Here is a 21236-nt window from a genome sequence, read left to right on the forward strand (position 1 = left end):
ACATCTGGGGAGAAGGACCTCATTGCTGGGGGATTCTTTTCATCCGGCCTTTGAAAGAGTTGGGGGGTTTCAGTCAAGACCCGGAGGAGATAACAGAGGGGATGTCATGGAGGGCAGGGTCACTCACTTCTCCTTCTGAAGTGGAGGCTCCATTTTGGAAATAGCAGGAAGAAGCCAAGGTAATGCTGGGGAATGATATGGTAGGCAAGAAGAAGACGATCAAGATGCTTTGTCAAGAAATTGCACAGTTGGTCTCCAAATGAAGTCACAGATGCCAACATGAACTTGCAGTTGTATATAAATCAATATATTCCACACCTGCATTTGCAGCAGACAAGCTACTCAGGCAAACAGGAGAATCCTAAAGTAAATCATCACAACAACATCCTGATGAGGTAAATCAGGGGGGTCAAATTCGCATCCTGTGGGCCAGATGCATCATGTGCTGGCCATGCCCACCCCCATTTTAGCAAAGGGGGAAAAGTGATGACAACGTGTCATCACGAGTTTGACACCCCTGAGGTAAATCATCACAGAAACATTATCATGAGGTAAATCATCACAGGAACATCATCATGAGGTAAATCATCACAGGAACATCATCATGAGGTAAATCATCACAGGAACATTATCATCACAGAAACATCATCATGAAGTAAATCATCACAGGAACATCATCATGAGGTAAATCATCACAGGAACACCATCATCACAGGAACATCATCATGAGGTAAATCATCACAGGAACATTATCATCCCAGGAACATCATCATGAAGTAAATCATCACAGGAACATCATCATGAGGTAAATCATCACAGGAACACCATCATCACAGGAACATCATCATGAAGTAAATAATCACAGGAACATCATCATGAGGTAAATCACAGGGCACACACAAGGGGAAAAAAGGGAAACTACCTCTCCACACCCACAAAACCAATCACAGCGCAGATCGCCTCACACAGGAGCTGACACTTTCGAACCAATCAACCTCAAAATGCAAATGTTTCTTTCAACTGACAGCTCTTCGGGATAAAAGAAGGATAGGAAGTAATCTAAGATGTATTAGATTATTACTTATAAATATGTGTGTATCCATCATTTCCCTTTCCTTTTTGAAATATACAAACGTTTCAAGAGGGTGCATCTCTTTGCCTCAGGGATGTGTCTCCCACTATTCTTTCAGTTTCTAAACTGTCACAGAATTTGGGCAGCAGGCGTCCAAATCAAGTCAGAGATGCTGACACAAACTTGTAGTTTTATATAAATAATTATATTTTACATCTATATTTGTGGCAAACAAGATAGTCAGGCACATCCCTACATCATGAGGTAAATCACAGAGCATACAGGGCACACGGGGGAGGGGGAGGGGGGAAAACATGGAAACGCCCCCTGCCCACCAATCACAGCGCAGATCACCTCACGCAGGAGCTGGCACTCTCCAACCAATCAACCTCAAGATGCAAATGTGTCTTTTAACCGAGATAGTTATTCTCCGTGGTTAACAGAAGGATAGGAAGTACCCTGAGATCTATTACTTATATAAATATATGTGTGCGTCCACCATTTTCCTCTTGCCTCACGCAGGGGCCAGCATTCTCCAATCCATCAACCACAACTGTGTGCTTTGGCTCTCTGCACAACCCCACGCTGCTCCAGCTGCTAAATTTAAATATGTTAAGATGCTTGTGTTTTTTCCGCAGCCCTTCTACTCAGTCCTGCGTAATGGTGGGACAGGTAGCATTCACCTTTCCACTTAGGCCAGTGTTTCTCAACCTTGGCAACTTGAAGATGTCCGGACTTCAACTCCCAGAATTCCCCAGCCTCCGAGGTCCCTTCCTATCTATTCTGATAGACTGAGGCATGGCAGGGAGGGGTTCAGTCTCCACAAGAAGCCATTTCTCTGTTTAAGTCTACTTGTTTTGTTTGAAGATGAGCTTCTTGGATGAGAAAGTGAAATGTTTCTTCTTCTTTCTCAAGGAAAAAATCTTTAAGACATAAGCAAAATCGTTGCAGGAACTGGGTACATCTAGTTTTTTTTTTTTAAAAAAGGACTTGGGGTGACATGATAACATCTTCTAATATTTGAAGGGCTGCCACAAAGAGTCAACTTATTTTCCACAGTTTCAGAAGGCAGGGCAAGAAACAATGGATGGAAACTAACCAAGGAGGGAAGCAGCTTAGAACTAAGGAGAAATTTCCTAACAGGGAGGACAATTAACCAGTGGAACAGCTTGCCACCAGAACTCAGGGGTGCCCCATTATTGGAGGTTTTAGGAAAAGTCTGACAGCCGCCGATCTGAAATGGTCTAGGACAGAAGTGGGTTCCTACCGGTTCACACCGGTTCGGGTAGAACCGGTTCATCAAATCTACTGAACCGGTTAGAAGAGGTTCCACCAGTGGACCCGGAAAGCAGGCCACACCTGCAGAAGAGGTTCCAAAATGTTTTGAAACCCACCACTGGTCTAGTGTCTCCTGATTGAACAGAGGGTTGGACCAAAAGACTTCCAAGGTCCCTTCCAGGTCTATTCTGATTAATTGATTGGTTTCAAAGAATCCATTTTTGTCAACAAACTTCCCTTCATTAGATGCATAGAGACGGTTGACTCCTAAGAAAGAACAGTTGAAATATCTAAAGTCAGAAGACTGGGAGCATTGTTGATGAGGAACAACTTCTATTCAGCAGCTCATTTCGATAGAAGTCAATGTTTGTAACTCAGAGAAGCAAGCTAGAGCTAAGGAGGAATTTCCTAACATTGACAAGAATTCATCAGTGGAACAACTTGCCACCAGATGTTGTGGGGGCTCCATCATTGGAGGTTTTTAGCAAGAGACTGGATAGCCACTTGTCTGAAATGGGATAGGGTCTCCTCCTTGAGCGGAGGTGGGACTAGTAGACCTCCAAGGTCCCTTCTAACTCTGTAATTCTATTATTCCTGACAGCGAGAACAGTACATCAGTGGAATGGCTTGTGGGTGCTCCATCACTGGAGGTTTGGAAGAGGAGATTGGACAACCGTTTGAATGAAGTGATGTAGGGTCTCTTGCTTGAGCAGAGGGTTGGACTAGAAGACCCCCAAGGTCCCTTCAATGATATTCTGTTATTCTCTCGGATGCAAATGAGGATTCAGAACAGGTCAACTTGCATTAAATTCTCACGAACCTCAGGATAGCTGAGATTCATGAGATTGGGGGGCTGGACTGAAGCATGGCAAGTAAACGCACACATACAAACACACAACACAGACATCAGTTTTCGAGGTGAGAATCCTTGCCACCCTGATAGACACAGGAATCGGTTGGATTTCGTAGAAGAGCGGCTTCCTCCACGCTGATGCAATCACCCCCAATAGACTCCTGGACCCCCCAGTTTTGGTTTCCCCCCAGATCTCGTGACCATCCTTCTGCCTGGCCTTTGGACTGATGGCTTTGAAACGTTTTGCAAACCAAGTTCTGGGGGGTCACACTGACCTACTGAGAAGGTTGTTAACATATGTTCCCTGGGCAGCCCAACAAATCTACCCTGGCCAAAAGAGAAAGGACCTTTTCGATTTTAGTTCAGGAAACCCAAGAAGCAGATCGCTGTATATTTATTTGTTCCATTTACATGCAGCCCAATGTCCCAGGTCTACATGGGGCTGCCCCTGAAGAGTGTTCGAAGACTGCAGTTGGTCCAGAATGCAGCCGCACGAGCGATACTGGATGTACATAGATACACTTACGTTACACCTATCCTCCGCAAGCTGCACTGGCTCCCCATTGGTCTCCGGACACGCTTCAAGGTGCTAGTCATTACTTTTAAAGCCCTACATGGTTTAGGACCTGGCTACCTGAGAGACCGCCTCCTGCCATTCATCTCCCAAAGACCAATAAGATCACACAGGTTGGGCCTCCTCTGGATTCCATCTGCCGGTCAATGTTGGCTGGCGACCACCCGGGGAAGGGCCTTCTCTGTGGCTGCTCCGGCCCTATGGAACGATCTCCCCATTGAGATCCGGACCCTTATTACCCTTCCGGCCTTCCGCAAAGCTACTAAGACCTGGCTGTTCCGGCAGGCCTGGGGCTGTTGATTAGTATCCAGCCCCACGCTAACAGTATGCATGGTGTGAAATTTTAATAATTGTATTCTTATTTTAATTTTTATGTATGTTTCTAGTCTTGTTGTGAGCCGCCCAGGGTCCCAAGGGAGTGGGCGGCATACAAATGTCGATAAACTCAAACTCAAACTCTCTGAGCAGCCGACAGACCATAGAATAGAAACCCAGCTATAAACACCTTGGAAGCATTGAGTTTAGCAACCCTCAACAATTAGCAAGACCCACAGGAGGGGTTCCAGGACACAGCAGGAAGCGAGGTTGGCTGTCCTACTGGGAGGAAGACGGTCAAGGAGGGTCAGGAGGTTGATCTCGCCTGGAATCGGGGTGTTGCAGAAACCGCCTTAGATTTATTTGTTTGTTTGCTTTATTCGGTTTTTTTTATCATCAAGAATGAATTAGATAACAGATTAGATATAAGTATAAACTTGATTATGAATACATGAAAAGAAATGATGCTCCCCAGTGGGGAAGAGGCCGTCTGCTCATCTCCTCCGCAGGTGGTTAGGCCTAAGCTCTGTACTTGCAGATGAAGGGCAGGGCAGTGGCACAGGTACGCTGGATCCACCTGGCTGCATCTGGAGGGGAGCAGAAAGACTGTTAGACTCTGGGTGAAGAAAGTCAGCATTCTAGTTGCTTGAAGGATGCCAGTGAGGGAGGAAGTGAGGGAGGGGTAGGAAGAAAAGGAGGGGGAGGGAAACAGCAACAAAGGAAGGAAGGCAGGTAGGCAGAGAAGGAAAGAAGAGGGAGAGAAGGGTAGGAGGAAGAAATGGTGGGAGGGGGAGGAGGGTGGGAGGAAAGGAGAAAGGATGAGAGAAAGGAAGATGATAGAAGGAGGTGGAGGAGGGAAGGAAGGAAGGGGAACAAAGGAGAAGGGAAGGAAAGCAGGGAAGGAAAGAAGGAAAGAGGGATGGGTAGAAAGAAAAGATGAGGAGGGATCGCAGAAGAAATGGTGGGAGAGGGAGAAGGGAAGAAGGGAAGAAGAAAGGAAAAAAGAGGAAGAAGAGGAGGGAGGGAGTGGGAGAAGGAAGGAAGATGGGAGAGGGCAGAGGAGGGAGAGGGGCTGGAAGGAAGGAGAATGGGAGAGAGGGGAAGGAAGAAAAGACAAGGGGGATGGAGAGCAAGAGGAAGGAGGGAGGGAGACCTCCGAGGGGGACCTCTTGAGGTAAGGAAAGGCCATCTTTCCCCCCCCCCTCCACCCCTTTTGTGGAAGAGGGACTGAGACTCACTTCCTGGTATATGGATGTTGGTGACGGAGATGCATTCAGCGGTGGAAAGGCTGGTGCTGGGGGCTCTGTTGTCCCAGAGGAGGCTTCCTGGAGTGTAGGTGGCTCCATCCGCCCATTCCCAGATGAGTTTCTAATGAGGTGGGAAAAGGACATTCAGGAAGTAAAGTATTTGCCCTCCAGGTGTCTGGAATCACCAACTGTCCGATAGGATCTCTTGTTTGGTGAGGAAATAGGTTTTGAGAATCAAAGACAATTTGTTAAGGGAACATTGTGGAGTCTTTGTTTTCTCGTCTCACACACATTGAGGTTGTGAGGACTTCATGCAATAAGGTGGCAGAAAGGAGGGTCCAGAAGTTGTGTGAGCTCCATCCCTGGAGGTTTTCAAGAAGAGGTTGGACAAATATTTGTTCAGAATGCTAAAAGGCCTCCTGCTTGAGCTCGGTGGTGGACTAGAAGACCTCCAAGAATCTGAATGTGGAAAGGTCTCTTCTTCCCACCTGGAGATCTTAAGCTCCTTAGAAGGATCTCTTAACTAGATTGTGCATTCATCTTCTCCTCCCATCAAGGAATTCCCTCCTCCCCAGTCAGTGCCGTCCCCAGATATTGGTCTTGGGGGCTGCCCACACTCTCCACTGGCACAGAGCTGATCTCAAAGCCACACAATCCCCTGTGGCTTTCCACACTGGGAGGAAAGAGGAACCTGTGGCTGGAAAATCTGGGGGTCTGTGAGATGAAGCCATCTCAGAGGGATCAGAGACCAAAGTCAGGCCTACCCTGGGTGTTCGCACAGCATGCATCCCAATCCAGGCATCTGTGGCGGTGCTGTAGCGTCTGATGTGGGAGGAGACAATTCTTTCCTCAGCAGCAGTCCGAAAAGTGGCCAGGTGGCCTCCACTCCTCAGGTGTTGGCACTCAATCTGCAGACGTGAAGAGGAAGAATGGCAGCCGGTCCTTGAATAGCAAGCTGGATGGGTTAATGCCCACTGGACAGTAGCTGAAGACTCCCAAGTCTATGCCAGCTCTCTTATGTCTGGGGAGATCTCTTAGATTAAACTCTTCTTCAACTCTGCTCTCTTTACGATACGGGTTTTAGCGAAATCAGAGGATGAGTTGGAGATTCTCCAAAACCTGTAGAGTAAGGCAGGGGTGAAATCCAGCAGGTTCTGACCGGTTCTGGAGAACCAGTAGTGGAAATTTTGAGAAGTTCGGAGAACCGGCATATGCCATTTCTGTCTAGGCCAGCCCACATTTATTCTCTGCCTCCTGAGGCCCAGCTGATCAGGAGGGAATGGGGATTTTGCATTATCCTTCCCCTGCCATCCCCACCAAACCATCCCCACCAAGCCACCCCATGCCCACCAAACCACGCCCACAGAGCTGTTTTAACCGTCAGTTAAAAAAATCGAATTTCACCACCGGAGTAAGAGAAAGGACCTTGACTGAAACATGCAAGACCACCGAGCCCCAAAACCCTGAGAAATCCGATGATAATCGGAAACAGTTCAGACCTTCTTAATTCACTGAAGTATTGGGAGGGGGGGGGAATGAGCCTAAGGATCCTTGCAAGATTCTGCTATAGGAGCCGATCTCAGTTAAGGGCCAATCTGGTCTCCCTGACGGGGCTGACAAAACTTTGTCTATCGATCACACTGACCTCTGCCGCATCCCAGGTGAGGGACAAATCAACCGGTTGATAGCATTGCTGTCGATAATAAACGGCCTCTTCAGGACACCTGGATCGACTCTTTGGGTTATCTGAAGGAGACATAGAGCCATCTTTAGAACAACTGCTTCGGAAACGGGGAAGGCACCGCCCCAATCCCTCCCACTTAGACCTCATGGAGCCCAGTTCCACTCCATCCACCCCTCTGCCACACAGCCAGAGAGGTATTTTTCCAGCTGCCAAAGCTGTATGCATCTCCCCTGGTGCCCAAGCTAAAGGGGGAAGGGCACTTGCAGCTTTGCCCCCAGGTGGCATTGGCTGGGCCCCCTTCACAGGAGACGGAGGGGGCAATCGAGCTTTGCATGAAGAGGGAAGAGGGCAGGTAGATGGGGCTCCGTCTCCCGCTTCTTCCAACTGTCCTTCAACTCCTGATCTTGGCCCCCTGTGGGTCCACTGGGCTGGCTCAACGGTGGGACTGGCAGGTGGCACTCACCTTCCACCCCGGAGGTCAGAGTCAGGCAGGCCAAGAGGCAGAATCCCCAGAAGGTTTGGTGTCCCATCCTCTTCTTCTCTTAAAACACACAAGCACAAGAAGTGAGATGGTCCCAGAAGATCTCCACGGCTCCACCAGCACAAGGCCCAACAGAAGGTGGAAGAGAGGGAGCATCAGGACCCCCTCAGGTGGGGCTGGACGTGGAGAACCAAGGATGGGCAGGAGAAGGTCTCAGTTGCCCTTCAGCCCCCTCGCCCCACCACAAACTTAGAGCAAAACTCCACGTTGGGCGGTTGTGAAGGAACTCCGAATGTGGGGATTTAATGACTTTCCCCTCCTTGCCTCTTCCTCCCTCTCTCCCTCCTTTTCTTTTCTCTTTTTTCTTTCTTTCTTTCCCCCCACTTTCTCCCCTTCCTTCCTTCCTCTCCTTTCCTTTTGCCTTCTCCTTTTTTTCCTCCCTCCGTCTTTCCTTTGCCTTCCTTCCTTCCTTCCCCTCTTTCTCCTCCTTCTCCTTCCAACTTTCCTTCTTGACAACCCCAAGAAAGGCCGAAGACCCAACTGCAAGGCGATGGAGAGGCACGAGGGACATTCTCACCTTCGCTTCGTCCTGCTAGATGACCGCCTGTGTCCTGCCTTTTCTCCGGACTGTCCAACCTGCCTGGCCCTTAGGCTATTTATAGACAGCCGAGGCAGCAATTCTGCTGATCCCATGGGCGATCACACCCAGGGCAAAGAGTAACTAAGTAAGTAAATCTTTATTACGGTCAAAGACCAGCAATACACATTAGTTTTTACAATATGTTAAAAAGTACTGACATCAAGATATAATTAAAAAGTGTTGATGTTAAAAGTGGAAAATAACATATATGTTTTCAGATTGTTCGGGTCACTTCCTGGTTTACCTGAGTGCAACACTGTTAAGTATAGGAGTAAATAAAATGGTCCAAAGATTGTTAGAGATATGTCCAGATAATTGGTACAAGATAACAACTATACTTCTGTAGCCAATTTTTTTCTTACGAACATTGCAGCTGGACAGAACTTTGCCACTGCATACGTGGTAACCGGGTTAGTGTCCTGGAGGAGAAAGCCTAGATAAAAATGGTCTGCCCTCCCTGGCAATCTCTCTAATAAGGGGAGAATATGTACAGACCTACAAGCTCTGTGTAGCTCGCAGTGTAACAGAACATGTGAATTATCTTCCACTTCCCCTTTACCACATATACAAACCCATTCTGCTATAGGTGTTCTCTTATACCTGCCCTGGAGGAGTGCTGAAGGGAGAATGTTAAATCTGGCTCTGAAGAAAGCTATTCTTTGTTTTGGGAAGACCAGGTCATTTAGATATCTTGCTGATTCCCACACACCCTGTTTGATTCTGTCCCTACTGTGGAGAGGCAACCTATTTAGTTCTTCTTGGAACTCCATGTCCCTCATTCTATTCATTACTACTTGCTTTGCTTGATCAAAGCCTGGGGACATTAAGAATAATGGTGAGAGCCCATAAGAGCCCAGCTTGTGATCAATTGCCTGTTTCCAGGCGGAGGGGAAATTGTCAGTCAACACTAGTGGGGACAATCCCTCTGGAAAGAAATATATTTTAAGCCAATGAATGTTCATCATCTTCCAGGCTCTTACCTGAATTTGAGGCATGCCTGTCTCAATTCTTAACTGGGCATTTGGAGTTCCATTGGGTACAGCTAAGATGGCTCGCAGGAATTTGGTTTGTATGGTTTCTAGTAAGTCTTTCTTTGCAAGGATTCCTGTTTGTGCCACATATAGAATTTGTGCCAATGTTTTGGCCTCAAGGCAGCAGGTACAAACTGACCTCCACCTGTATAAAAGAAATGTTTAATTGCATTTGAGGACCTATTGGCTACTTGCGATGTGTGATCCAGGTGTGCCTTCCATGTCCTTTGTGAGTGGATACCCCACTCACATACATTTAGATACCCCAAGGTATCTAAATGTTCTAACCTGTTCCAAACTACGTCCTTCTATTTTCCAGGAGTATTGGCTTGGTCTTTTAGCAAAAACTAATTTTTTTGATTTATCGAAGTTAAGGACCAGCTTGTTTTGCCTGCAATAGCCGAGTGTTGCCCTAATTGCTCTCTTCAGTCCTGCAGGGGTTTGTGAAATGATAGCAGCCGCAGCAGCATATAAGAGAATTGGCACTTTGCGTTGTGCTAGGTTAGAAAGATGGAAATCAGGGTTCTGTAGGAGATCAATCAGGGGATTACTATAGACATTAAAGAGGGAGGGGGACAGAATGCAACCCTGCCGTACCCCTTTTTGTATCCTTACTGAGCCGGTTAAACTCCCTTGGGGATTACACCTCACTTTCAAGGTGGAATTGGCATACAATTTTTGTATGAGGAGGAGGAAGCATTTATCGATTGTGGTGCATTTTAATTTTCCCCAGAGTGTAGCATTTAGGGTCCCGAGGCTGAAGATGAAAGAAAGTAATCCACCCACGGATAGCTAAACCAACCAAAGTTTATTGAACAAAGCATTCCATAGAGAGCAGAATCAACAGCATGAAGCAGAATCATGCCATGGATGGCAGAATCAACAGCAGAATCAACAGCAAAATTATTAATCATGAAACATCATTCTTATAGTGTTTGCAGCTTCTTTAGCTCTACCTACTTTACATGAAATATCATTATTGGCTAACAAGTCTCCAAGGCGCAATAATTGCTTAGTCCTTACATCATTGGTGTTCATGAGAAAGTGCATGTTGTTGAAGCTGAATGAATCAAGTGTTACCAAATGAGTGAATAAAATGTTGCAGATTATACTTTGTTTCATCATCCGTGCCCTTTATGCCTGGAACACACTGCAAGCAAAGAATAGCTGACAAGCAAATATTTTCTGCAGATTGCTGCAGTTTTTACTTACACATGTAACCTCAGTTCTAAGGACCATTCAGATGATTCACTGTAAAACCCTACATTTCCTCGCTTTTTGTTGTTTAATGATGAAAAAAGAGATTTTTCAAGAGCATGCATTTGAATCACATTCAAAGTAGGTGCAGGATACTTACGAAACATGGCAAAAAATGAAGGAACACATTTCATACAGCAACAGCAAAGTATAAGTAATGTGATTATGTTCCCACCAAAGAAAAACAATTGTTTTAACCAAGAAATATCAGGTAACCAATTAGTTAACCAAGCATAAGGAGAAAATTCATCATGTACATTATTTTTTATAAAAGCTTGTAAATTAGCTAATTCATCTTCAATAGTTTTATTAAGTGAATGAAAATGCACAGCGCAAGCACGTTGACCAACTAAGCTGCAAAATCCACCTTGACGAGCTAGCAAATAGTCTATAGCAAAGCATTGTTGAATTAAATCTTGATTACGTTCTTCAATTTCATTTTGAAAATCTCTAATAATTGCAGCAGTAGCATTAATAGATTTCTCTAATCGACATGTGAACCTAGAATAGAATGTCTATTTTCTTGAGCTATTATTCCTGGGTATGATCCCAAAGTAATAGTTCCAGTTATGACTCCAACTAATGCACGTCCAAAAGTAGGCAATGAAGAAAATTGAGTATCAATAATGACTTCATCAGAACATTTTGATCCCAAGGCTGCACATCTTTTTCAAGTTGATAAACTTCCGGAAATACCCACTTGGACAGGTAAATACAAATATCCAATGGCAGCACATTGATAGTTCTGAGGGTGAACGTTAGTTGCATATTTGTCAAAGAAAAACCACATTGCAGGATCTTTCAATTGCCATCCAGCACAGATTGATCCACCTGTTCCAATATTAGAAGAGTCAGTTTGAAAAATAGGAAAATTTTCAGGATATATATCAGGTATGGTGTTATAATCTTGTGATGTTTTAATAGTACCCCATAATCAATATTTCTGAGAACAATAACTATAATTTCCTACTTTATCTAAAATACGTTTAGCTTTTGGGTAATCAGACCATTAATTAAGCCAATTATGACGAGCATAACAACAAAAACATAAGCCTCTAGTAAATTGGTTAATCCAAATATAATTCCATCTAACTAAATTTAATTCATGTGGAGGAGTAGAAAATAACCAAGAAGAAGAAATATGTTGAAGTTGCAAAACAATGAAAGCAGAAGAATTAAGGGGGGCAGAGCCTGGATGCCGTGACGAGACAACGTGCGATCTCAAAGCTCTGAGATTGCACTTGATACTTTTATTGCTGGGGGGTTCCAATGGACCTAAATCATCCCGAAGCGATGGTGAACAGGAAGATTACATCTTGCTGATCTCGGGGATATCGCAAAATCTCCGAGAAAAGCAGGTCTAAAGTCTTCTGCTGGCAGTAAAAATTCCAGTCTTTCAAGGCTGACAAAGTCAGGGCAATATGGAGGAGAAGTGTTAAGCTGGTAAGAAACTTTTATTGTTTTTAAAAAAACGGACTGCCTACAAAATCTTAAAATTAACTTAAATCAAAGAATAGAAGAACTTAGCGGCGATTTTGATCTTTCTAATGGTTCTGGACAGTGGTTATCTTACTTTTTAAATGTTATTTACATGGATTGATTCTAAGTAAACCTTTTCAAATGGATGGATTACTCTAACATTTCTTCTGATTCTTTGTAAGATACAAATTGACTACAAATTGACTGTTTACATCTCAACACTTTTATTGCTTGGCTGTTCTGGCTTAAAATCTGATAAGATTGTACAGCTGTTCCTTTGTAGTTTGCTTTCATTTGCGAGTGTTTCAGTCTTGCTGAGCTTTTAAGAAAAAATACAACTGCGTATAAACATGGCGTCTCTTCAAGCGTCTCTCCAAACGATACTTTCAGCTTTGAAGAGGGTGTTTGATACAGAGGAAAGAATTGAGAGAAAATTGGATTATTTGGTTATTTGGCAACAAATTGTGATGAAATACAATTTGTACAATTGTTCATCAAATACAAAATAAGAAGATGGAAATTCAGAAAATTGAAATGGAAAACAAAGAGTTTGAGCTTGTTGATATTCGTGGCAATTGGTTTATTTCTGAGGGAGGAAAGAATGGAATATTTGAAGAGGAATTAAATGGAGAGAAAATTTATTTCAAAGGACAGGACATAGAAGGAGAAGAAAGCATTAAAGAATTTATGGACTATGAAATACTATTTGCAAAATATCTGATAACATTGCTGAGAATTAAAGACAAGCTGATAAAGGAAACAAAAGGAGGGCGTCAACATTATATGAGAGATACTACAAACAAGAAGGTGCAAAGATCACTTTGTATAGACCTGTTTAAAAAGATGTTTGGAGAATTGGATCCACAAATGGCAGTAGATATAATATTGTTTTGTTATCGGAGATATATAGGTTGAGAGCCGAGGTGGCGCAGTGGTTAAATGCAGCACTGCAGGCTACTTCAGCTGACTGCAGTTCTGCAGTTCGGCTGTTCAAATCTCACTGGCTCAGGGTTGACTCAGCCTTCCATCCTTCCGAGGTGGGTAAAATGAGGACCCGGATTGTTGTTGGGGGCAATATGCTGACTCTGTAAACCGCTTAGAGAGGGCTGAAAGCCCTATGAAGCAGTATATAAGTCTAAACTGCTATTGCTATGATAGATGGAAGAGTACAATTCAAAATTAGCTAAACTTAGTTAAATCCAGTGGTAATAGGTATAGTTAAATAAAAATGATAATGATAGTAATGTATACAATGTTGAGCTGTTATGATAAGTAATAATTGGATATGAGAAGGGAAGGTTAGAAATATTTTTGGACTATATATAAAGATTATTAATAACAATAATAATTATAATAAAAAACAAAACTAGATAGAGTTAAGTTTTAACTAATAGGGGGAAAATGTTATGATATAGGATATAGTTAAATAAAGAAAGGATAATGATAATAAATTATATACATGGAGGATTAGAAAATTTTGGTATTAAATATTATGGATGTTTAGCTAAAACAGGATATGAGGACTTAATGTTAATGGAGGATTTTACAAATAAGTAAATGAAATGTCAGCACGTGGTTATGTATTGAATCTTGGTATATTTAAGGATGAAGGATGTTTAAATAACTATAGTCAAATAAAAGTGGAGGTATGATGATGTTAATATAGTAAATATTTGAGTTAAGATATTTGAATTAATATGAATTATATTTGATGATGGTGGAAGAGATGCACAAAAGCTTTTGTGTAACCAGCTGATACACTTTCTACAATATGTAAAGAAGGAGGAGTTGTATGTTTGTTTTGAAAATAAATTAAAAAAATTTTAAAAAAAGAAAGAAAGCAGAAGAATTAATGAGATTAGGAATAAAAGCAACTTGACCAAGAGCCATAGGAGGTTCATAATATAAAGTTATATTACGACCATGAATCAAAAACATCGTGGCACGACAAAACCGCGGTCCACTAAAGCGCGCCCGATTAAAGCGCGTCACTGACGTCATCAGCAGTGCGACAACAGCGACCGCGGAGAAAAAAGAGCGCTTTAAAAGGCGCTTTGAAAGCAAGCCGATTCACATTAAGGTAAGGGTTAGGGTTAGGGTTAGGGTTAGGGTTAGGTTAAGTGTTAGCGTTAGGTTTAGCGTTAGGTTAAGGGTTAGGTTTAGGGTTAGGTTTCGGGGGGTTAGGTTTAGGTTTAGGGGTTAATTTTAGCTTTACCGCTCACAGCGTGCTTTTTTCATCGCGCTGTGATGACGTCAGGTACGCGGTTTCGTCGAGCGCGCTTTAGTCGACCGCGGTTTTGTGGTGGAACCCAAAAACATATATTGAGCATGACGAATCCAAAGATTAGGACTAAGAGGAAAAGCAGGAGTTGTCTCTGAGTTAGTAGAAACTGGAAAGAAAAAGCAAAAGAGAAAACAATACATGAGAAAAAAGGATTTTTTCAATTGAGGTTGATCTTCAATGTGATTCCAAGGCAAGATTGGAGGACGTTGCATCCTTGGATCTTTCATTTGTTTTTCCCTGATAAGGACGATCACACCGGCCTGGAATCCACACAGCTTGCTTTGTTTGCAAATCTTCAACTGCAGCGTAACCACGTCCAACTTATAACCATGATCAATTTATAACCTGGGGACGTCTGAAAATGAAACGACTGGAATATCTGAAAAGGAATCTAGAAAAGTTAAGTAATTCCATGCATAAAGAGCGATAGAGATCAAATTTTGAATCTTTCTCAAACTGAAGGGACCAGATTCAGATTTTACCAATTTAGCTAATGTAGCTTTGAATGTACGATGAGCTCGCTCAATTATAGCTTGCCCTTGAGAATTGTAAGGAATTCCATGTATCAATTGAATGTTCCACTGTTGACAAAAGAATTAAAGTCCTTGCTAGTATACGCAGGACCATTGTCAGTTTTTAATTGAACTGGTCGGCCCATTACGGAAAAAGCAGAAAGACAATGAGATATTGCATCAGAAGTGCGCTCATGTCTAGCAGCAGTGACCCATAAAAAATGAGAATATGTATCAATGGATGCATGTAAATAAGTGTATGGTTTAAAGGTAGCAAATTGTGTGACATCCATTGGCCAAATTTGGTTAGCTTTTGTTCCTCGAGGATTTACTCCCATAGGAAAAGGAACAGCAAATTGTTGACAAGAAGTACATCCTCGAACAATGTCACGAGCCTGAGACATAGGGACAGAAAGTTGTTTAGCCAAAGATTTAGCATTTTGATGAAAATATGAATGACTAGCAACAGGATCTGAAAAAAGAGTTGTAACTTCTTTGAGAGTCTCATCAGCTCGTCTTTCCTTCCGTCAAAGGATTTTGAAAAGGAGAATGGCTCCTAATGTGCTCAACATATAAAGGAAAGACACGTTCTTCCAATGTTTTAAAGATAAAAATAAAGACAAAAGATTAACGTCAAGAGAAACAGCACAATAAGCATAGGGAAGAGGTTGCATTGCAAGAAAAACATATTTGGTATCAACAATCAAGTTAATAGGCTGATCAGAAAATAATCTCAGAGCCAAGATAACAGCTGCCAACTCAGAACGTTGGGCAGATGTCTGAACAGAAGTGAATTTAGAAAACCATTGTTGACCATCCGTCCAAACCACAACTTCCACGAGTAGGTGATCAATTCATAATCGATTCTTCTAAAGCCTGTTAATAAGGAAAAATATTTCTAGGCGGAGAAGCAGACAAATTCAACCATTCATGAATATGAATCACTTTTTCATCCAAAATAGAATAAAGACAACCAGTAGGTAAAGGTGAAGTAGGAAGAATTGCTAACCATAACTTCTTGGTTATAGAAGCAATTCTATCAACATATGTCAATTTAAGTTTATTTAGAATGTCCTGGAGACATTTCTTTTGCAAAACAGTAAGCAAAACTAAATCTCCAGGATGCTTGGAACCTTTTAATAGAGAGAAAAGACAGTAAGCGAAACCATGTTACCTCTTTTTTCTTTATCCTGTGACTGTAAAGGAAAATTAAAACAAACACATCCTGTTTAATAAGAAAGAACAGGCTAAAAGTTACTTTTGTACTTAGGAAACTCTGTACAATGGTAGTTGTCAGCTTCTGCTTTGCTGTCGCTTCAGCTGCCATGAAACGGGGAGGGAGGGCATGGTATTTGGGAGGGGTTACTCATTGTGCTGGAGGAAGGTTCTGGAGTTCACCGACTGATCGGACTACGCATGCGTGGGTGTTTCCCGCCAGGACTAACGGCACCGACATTCCATCTTCATGATGCCTTTTGAAGTTATCTCACACCTGACACTTGAAAGAATTATGATTGGACCGGGACTATGATGCCAAGGGGTGGGGAATGGGCTATTCTATATATCAATCGCTTTCGCGCCTAAATAATCAGACTTCGCTACGCTTTGCCTTTAATCATTCTTAATTAGTAAAAGTACACTTGATTTCCGCACATGGAGTCTCGTGGTCTTTCTTTCCTAATTAATTAATGGAGAGGAGCTGACAGTAGTCAACCACCACTAAATGGCGTTGAACAACAATCTTTCTGACAATGACCTGATTTTCCACACTTGTAGCAATTCCCTAAAAACAATTCCCTAAAGGCTTTCCTTTCCTTTCTGAATTGCTTCCAATCTTGAGGTATCACAGAATAACCATTCTTAATTCCTTCCAAAAGACCTCTAGTAAAATTTCCAGTAATTCCATAATCAGAAATAGCCTTTTTTAACTCCCTTAAAATCTGAAATGGCAAACCAGCCCACTCTGCAATTTGCTTTCCAGCCAGTGGTTGATACTGCACTGGACATACACACAACAATTCAGCTAACTCTTCTCCAGAAATAGTAACATCCGTCTTACCACTCCACAGCACGGAGATCAATCATGCCCCTGTGACAGTGAAGAAGCTGGCTTAGGGAATTTAATATTGCACTTCTGGAATTCCAACGTCCATAATTAAATCCGTTCAACTGGATTCTAAGAGCTATCCGTTGGGTTTGTCGTGAGCGATGTGATTGTTGTAATTGAGGGAGGGATAGCAATAGCAATAGCAGTAGACTTATATACCGCTTCATAGGGCTTTCAGCCCTCTCTAAGAGGTTTACAGAGAGTCAGCATATTGCCCCCAACAATCTGGGTCCTCATTTTACCCACCTCGGAAGGATGGAAGGCTGAGTCAACCCTGAGCCGGTGGGATTTGAACCGCTGAACTGCTGATCTAGCAGTAGCCTGCAGTGCTGCATTTAACCACTGCGCCACCTTGGCTCAGGGATGTTTTCCTGATTTCTTCTTTATTGATACCGTTTCCTCTCCTTGCCTTGTCTGGGAGGGGGACTGTTTTTCTGAGAGGACGGTCACCTTTTATCCGACTCTTTAGCTGTTTCTCTGGCTCTTGGCTCTTTCCTTTTCCTTATCCTGCGTATGGGAGTTAACCAAGTCTTCTGCAGGCTCTTTGGTGGGGGTACCTGGGGCCTGATATTGTCCTTGAAGAAAAACAGCTAAATCTTTTTTCAATGTCTCTACATCATGTTGGATGGCAATTAATTGTTCAAATATTGAGACCACCGTTTGCGCTGTGAGAAGGCATTGCTTTGCCATAAACTCAGTTGAATTTTCCCAGGGTAAACTCTCCATACTCTGAATTATCTGGTTGTTGATCGCATTTTTTGCTCTTAGCTCAGCCTCCATATAGGAAGTTATCGGGCTAGTTGTTTGTGAGAACAGCTGGCTTTCAGTTTGTTCCCCCCCCCTCCCCGCGCGCCAGATCGGGAAAGTCTAGTAAATGCTGTTTTGCCACATCATTTTTGCCGGTCCTGTTCTAATCTCTCCAGATTGTTGGAGATGGGGGGGTTAGTTTTACTTACAGATCTCTTGCCAACAAAGAGCTCCTCAATTCTTGGTTGTTTTGCTGTCTTCACTGGAGGGAGAGATCCTGGGCTGGTGCCATGGCGTTCCTTTCTTTTTCCCATGCTTTTTTAAATTCTCGGCAGCAGCAAAAGTTTTTGTTTGTATTATGTTCTACGATGTTAAATCCACCCAAAAATGTTAATTAAATTTAAAAAAATGATCCAATGGGAGTACTAAAAATTGATAAAATAAAATAAAACCGGGAGGCACTACTGCAAACACTCTCCAGCTGCACCGGCTGCAGCTCCTCCTCCACCCCCCACCCCCTGGGCAAAGAGAAATTTGAGAGTTTGTCACTCAAGAAAAGGATCCAGGAAATAATTCTCAGGGGGAAACAAAAGAAATCCCATTCTGGGTGGGATTTGGAAAACCACAGCTGCCAGATTTCTGATAAGGCCAAACTTAAACAATCATTCCATTTTCTTCACGCTTTCCACCCTTTTGAGACAACCTCTCTTTTGGGGAGGAGACGTTTTTATGGCTAATAAACATCGTGTTATCTGAGTATTTAATTTGCTTAGCAATACAATTTCCATTCTTAATCTCCACCACTCCAACCGATAAAATAAGTTCCATGCTTGATAATATTCAGTATCATCTTTCTGTTTGATTTCCAGCCCATCCATTTCCACACAATCTATTGCCTCCTTAATTATCTCGTCATCTTGCAGTGTTTCATGTTTTATGGATGGCCTTTATCACCTGCTAGGTTAGCTAAAATGCTTAAAATATGTCTAGTAAATGTTGGAAATGTAATAAAAACGGGCACATTTTAGCACATCTGGTGCTAAAAGCAAAAAAATGGGCAAAAATACACAGATGGCTAGAAAAGATAACATGTAGATTTTAAACTTGAATTGTTTTTATTAGGGACAATATCAGAAAAATTTGGCAAGAAAAGTGTGTGCTCAATATTACATGTCTGAGGATGAGGAAATAACAGGAAAAAAAACATTGTATAGATTTATGTGTGTCATACGTCAAGGAACTGTGCTCAGAACAATACTGTGGATAAATATTTATATTCCAAGGAGAAACCCAAACATAACATGGATTTTTAAAAAAGTGATAAGCATCAGGACAAGATTTCAAGAGGATAATGATGATGATGGATGAGTTCATGAGAGCAGCATTTGTCAAACTGTGGCCTTCAACTTCCACGACCTGAAGTATGGATTTTTTTAGGCTTGGCTATATATATATATTTTAAATATCATCGACATTATATCATGAAATTTGAAAATGCAATACAGGCAGTCCTTCACTTACAACAGTTCATTTAGTGACAGTTCAAAGTCACAACGTCTCTGAAGAAAGCGACTTATCACCATTTTTCACACGCGATCAAAATTCAGACGCTTGGCAACTGACTCATATTTATGACCGTCGCAGTGTCGAGGGGTCATGTGATCCACTTTCGTGACCGTCTGACAAGCAAAGTCAAGGGGGAAGCCGGGTTCACTTAAGAACCATGGGATTAACATAACAATGGCAGTTATTCACTTAACGACGCTTATTTATTTATTTATTTATTTATTTATTTGTCTTGTATGCCGCCCACTCCCGGAGGACTCCGGGCGGCTCACAAAAGACAAGGGAAAGGGGGGAACAAGACAAAGACAACATATTAAAAACAAAACCAACATTCACAATTTCTGTGGAGGTAGATGCTTCTCAGCTCCCCCCGGCCTGCTGGAGCAGCCAGGACTTGGTGGCTTTGCGGAAGGCCGGGAGGGTAGTAAGGGTCCGGATGTCAACAAGGAGCTCGTTCCAGAGGGCCGGAGCTGCAACAGAGAAGGCCCTCCTCCGGGGAGTCACCAGCCGACATTGGCCGGCAGATGGAATTCGGAGGAGGCCTAGTCTGTGGGATCTAATAGGTCTTTGGGAGGTGACTGGCAGGAGGCGGTCTCTCAAGTACCCAGGTCCGATACCATGTAGGGCTTTAAAAGTAATGACTAGCACCTTGAAGCGTGTCCAGAGACCAATGGGTAGCCAGTGCAGCTCGCGGAGGATAGGTGTGATGTGGGTGTACCTTGGTGCACCCACAATCGCTCGCGCGGCTGCGTTCTGGACTAATTGGAGTCTTCGAACACTCTTCAAGGGCAGCCCCATGTAGAGCGCATTACAATAATCCAGTCTTGAGGTCACAAGGGCGTTGGCAACAAGTTGGCACTCAATCCAGACAAGACCGAGTGGCTTCTGATGTTCCCTCCCAAAGATTGTCCAACTGTTCCATCTCTCAGGCTGGGGGGGGGGGGGTGAAATTATACACCCCTCAGAGAGGGTTCGTAATTTGGGAGTCCTCCTGGACCCACAGCTGACTCTAGAACACCATCTGTCGGCTGTGACCAGGGGGACCTTTGCCCAGGTTCACCTGGTACACCAATTGCGACCCTACCTGGATCGGGAGGCCCTTCAGACAGTCACTCACGCCCTTGTGACCTCAAGACGGGATTATTGTAATGCGCTCTACATGGGGCTGCCCTTGAAGAGTGTTCGAAGACTTCAGTTAGTCCAGAACGCAGCCGCGCGAGCGATTGTGGGTGCACCTTGGTACACCCACTTTACACCTATCCTCCGCGAGCTGCACTGGCTGCCCATTGGTCTCTGGACACGCTTCAAGGTGCTAGTCATTATTTTTAAAGCCCTACATGGTATCGGACCTGGGTACTTGAGAGACCGCCTCCTGCCAGTCACCTCCCAAAGACCTATTAGATCCCACAGACTAGGCCTCCTCCGAATTCCATCTGCCGGCCAATGTCGGCTGGCGACTCTTCGGGGGAGGGCCTTCTCTGTGGCTGCTCCGACCCTCTGGAACGAGCTCCCTGTTGAGATCCGGATCCTTACTACCCTCCCGGCCTTCCGCAAAGCCACCAAGTCCTGGCTGTTCCAGCAGGCTGGGGGGGGGGGGGGGGGGCTGAGAAGCATTTACCTCCACAGAAATTGTGAATGTTGGTTTTGTTTTTAATATGTTGTCTTTGTCTCATTCCCCCCCTTTCCCTTGTCTTTTGTGAGCCGCCCGGAGTCCTCCGGGAGTGGGCGGCATACAAGACAAACAAACAAACAAACAAACAAACAAACAAACAAATAAGTGGATGGAAGCTGGAACTGGCCGAAGACTGGCTCCTCTGAATCTCGGATGGAGAAAGACCATCATGGATCAGATGAGGGACCTGGTTGGGTCTCAATAAATGCAACCGTATCTCACGAAGGAAGGCGGATCTACATGTTCCACGATAATTGCTCTGCGGGATCACTCTGGGAACAGAGGTTTTAGTTGAAGGTTTTAGGCCAGAGTCTAGCCTAGACAGAAGCCCACTGAAGATGGGCTCCAGCATGAGTCCAAAAACCTCTGGTCCCAGCGACCGATATCCAGGTTGTATCCTGCCACCGTAGCCCTCCAGGCGATGTCCTCCGATTTCT

At 43.7% G+C, this 21236-nt stretch overlaps 1 protein-coding gene across 2 annotated transcripts; it reads right to left on the reverse strand.

The window, feature by feature from the left end:
* Positions 1–4508: 4508 nt before the first annotated feature.
* On the reverse strand, positions 4509–8148 carry LOC148043974 (lithostathine-like). Of its 2 annotated transcripts, none has more exons than XM_087722635.1 (6): positions 8082–8148; positions 7487–7564; positions 6985–7085; positions 6104–6247; positions 5331–5460; positions 4509–4679 (listed from the first exon to the last, which is right to left on the reverse strand). In XM_087722635.1, the coding sequence occupies exons 2-6, from the start codon at positions 7551–7553 to the stop codon at positions 4612–4614; spliced, it is 510 nt and encodes a 169-aa protein (XP_087578761.1). In that variant the 5' UTR covers positions 7554–7564; positions 8082–8148; the 3' UTR covers positions 4509–4611. The 2 variants fall into 2 exon arrangements, with proteins under 2 accessions (XP_087578761.1, XP_087578762.1); XM_087722636.1 differs by having other exon boundaries at positions 7487–7559; positions 8082–8138.
* Positions 8149–21236: the final 13088 nt, after the last annotated feature.

This window comes from Thamnophis sirtalis, unplaced genomic scaffold (assembly GCF_051295495.1).
Source record: "Thamnophis sirtalis isolate CommonGarterSnake01/CBP01778 unplaced genomic scaffold, rThaSir2_p1.2 scaffold_9, whole genome shotgun sequence".
NCBI classification, from domain to species: domain Eukaryota; kingdom Metazoa; phylum Chordata; class Lepidosauria; order Squamata; family Natricidae; genus Thamnophis; species Thamnophis sirtalis.

Coding starts and splice junctions, on each gene's coding strand:
- LOC148043974 (XM_087722635.1), bottom strand. CDS start 7,553: ATGGGACACCAAACCTTCTGGGGATTCTGCCTCTTGGCCTGCCTGACT. Junction 7,086..7,486: donor TCTGACCTCCGGGGTGGAAG/GTGAGTGCCACC, acceptor TGTCTCCTTCAG/ATAACCCAAAGAGTCGATCC. Junction 6,248..6,984: donor TCACCTGGGATGCGGCAGAG/GTCAGTGTGATC, acceptor TCACGTCTGCAG/ATTGAGTGCCAACACCTGAG.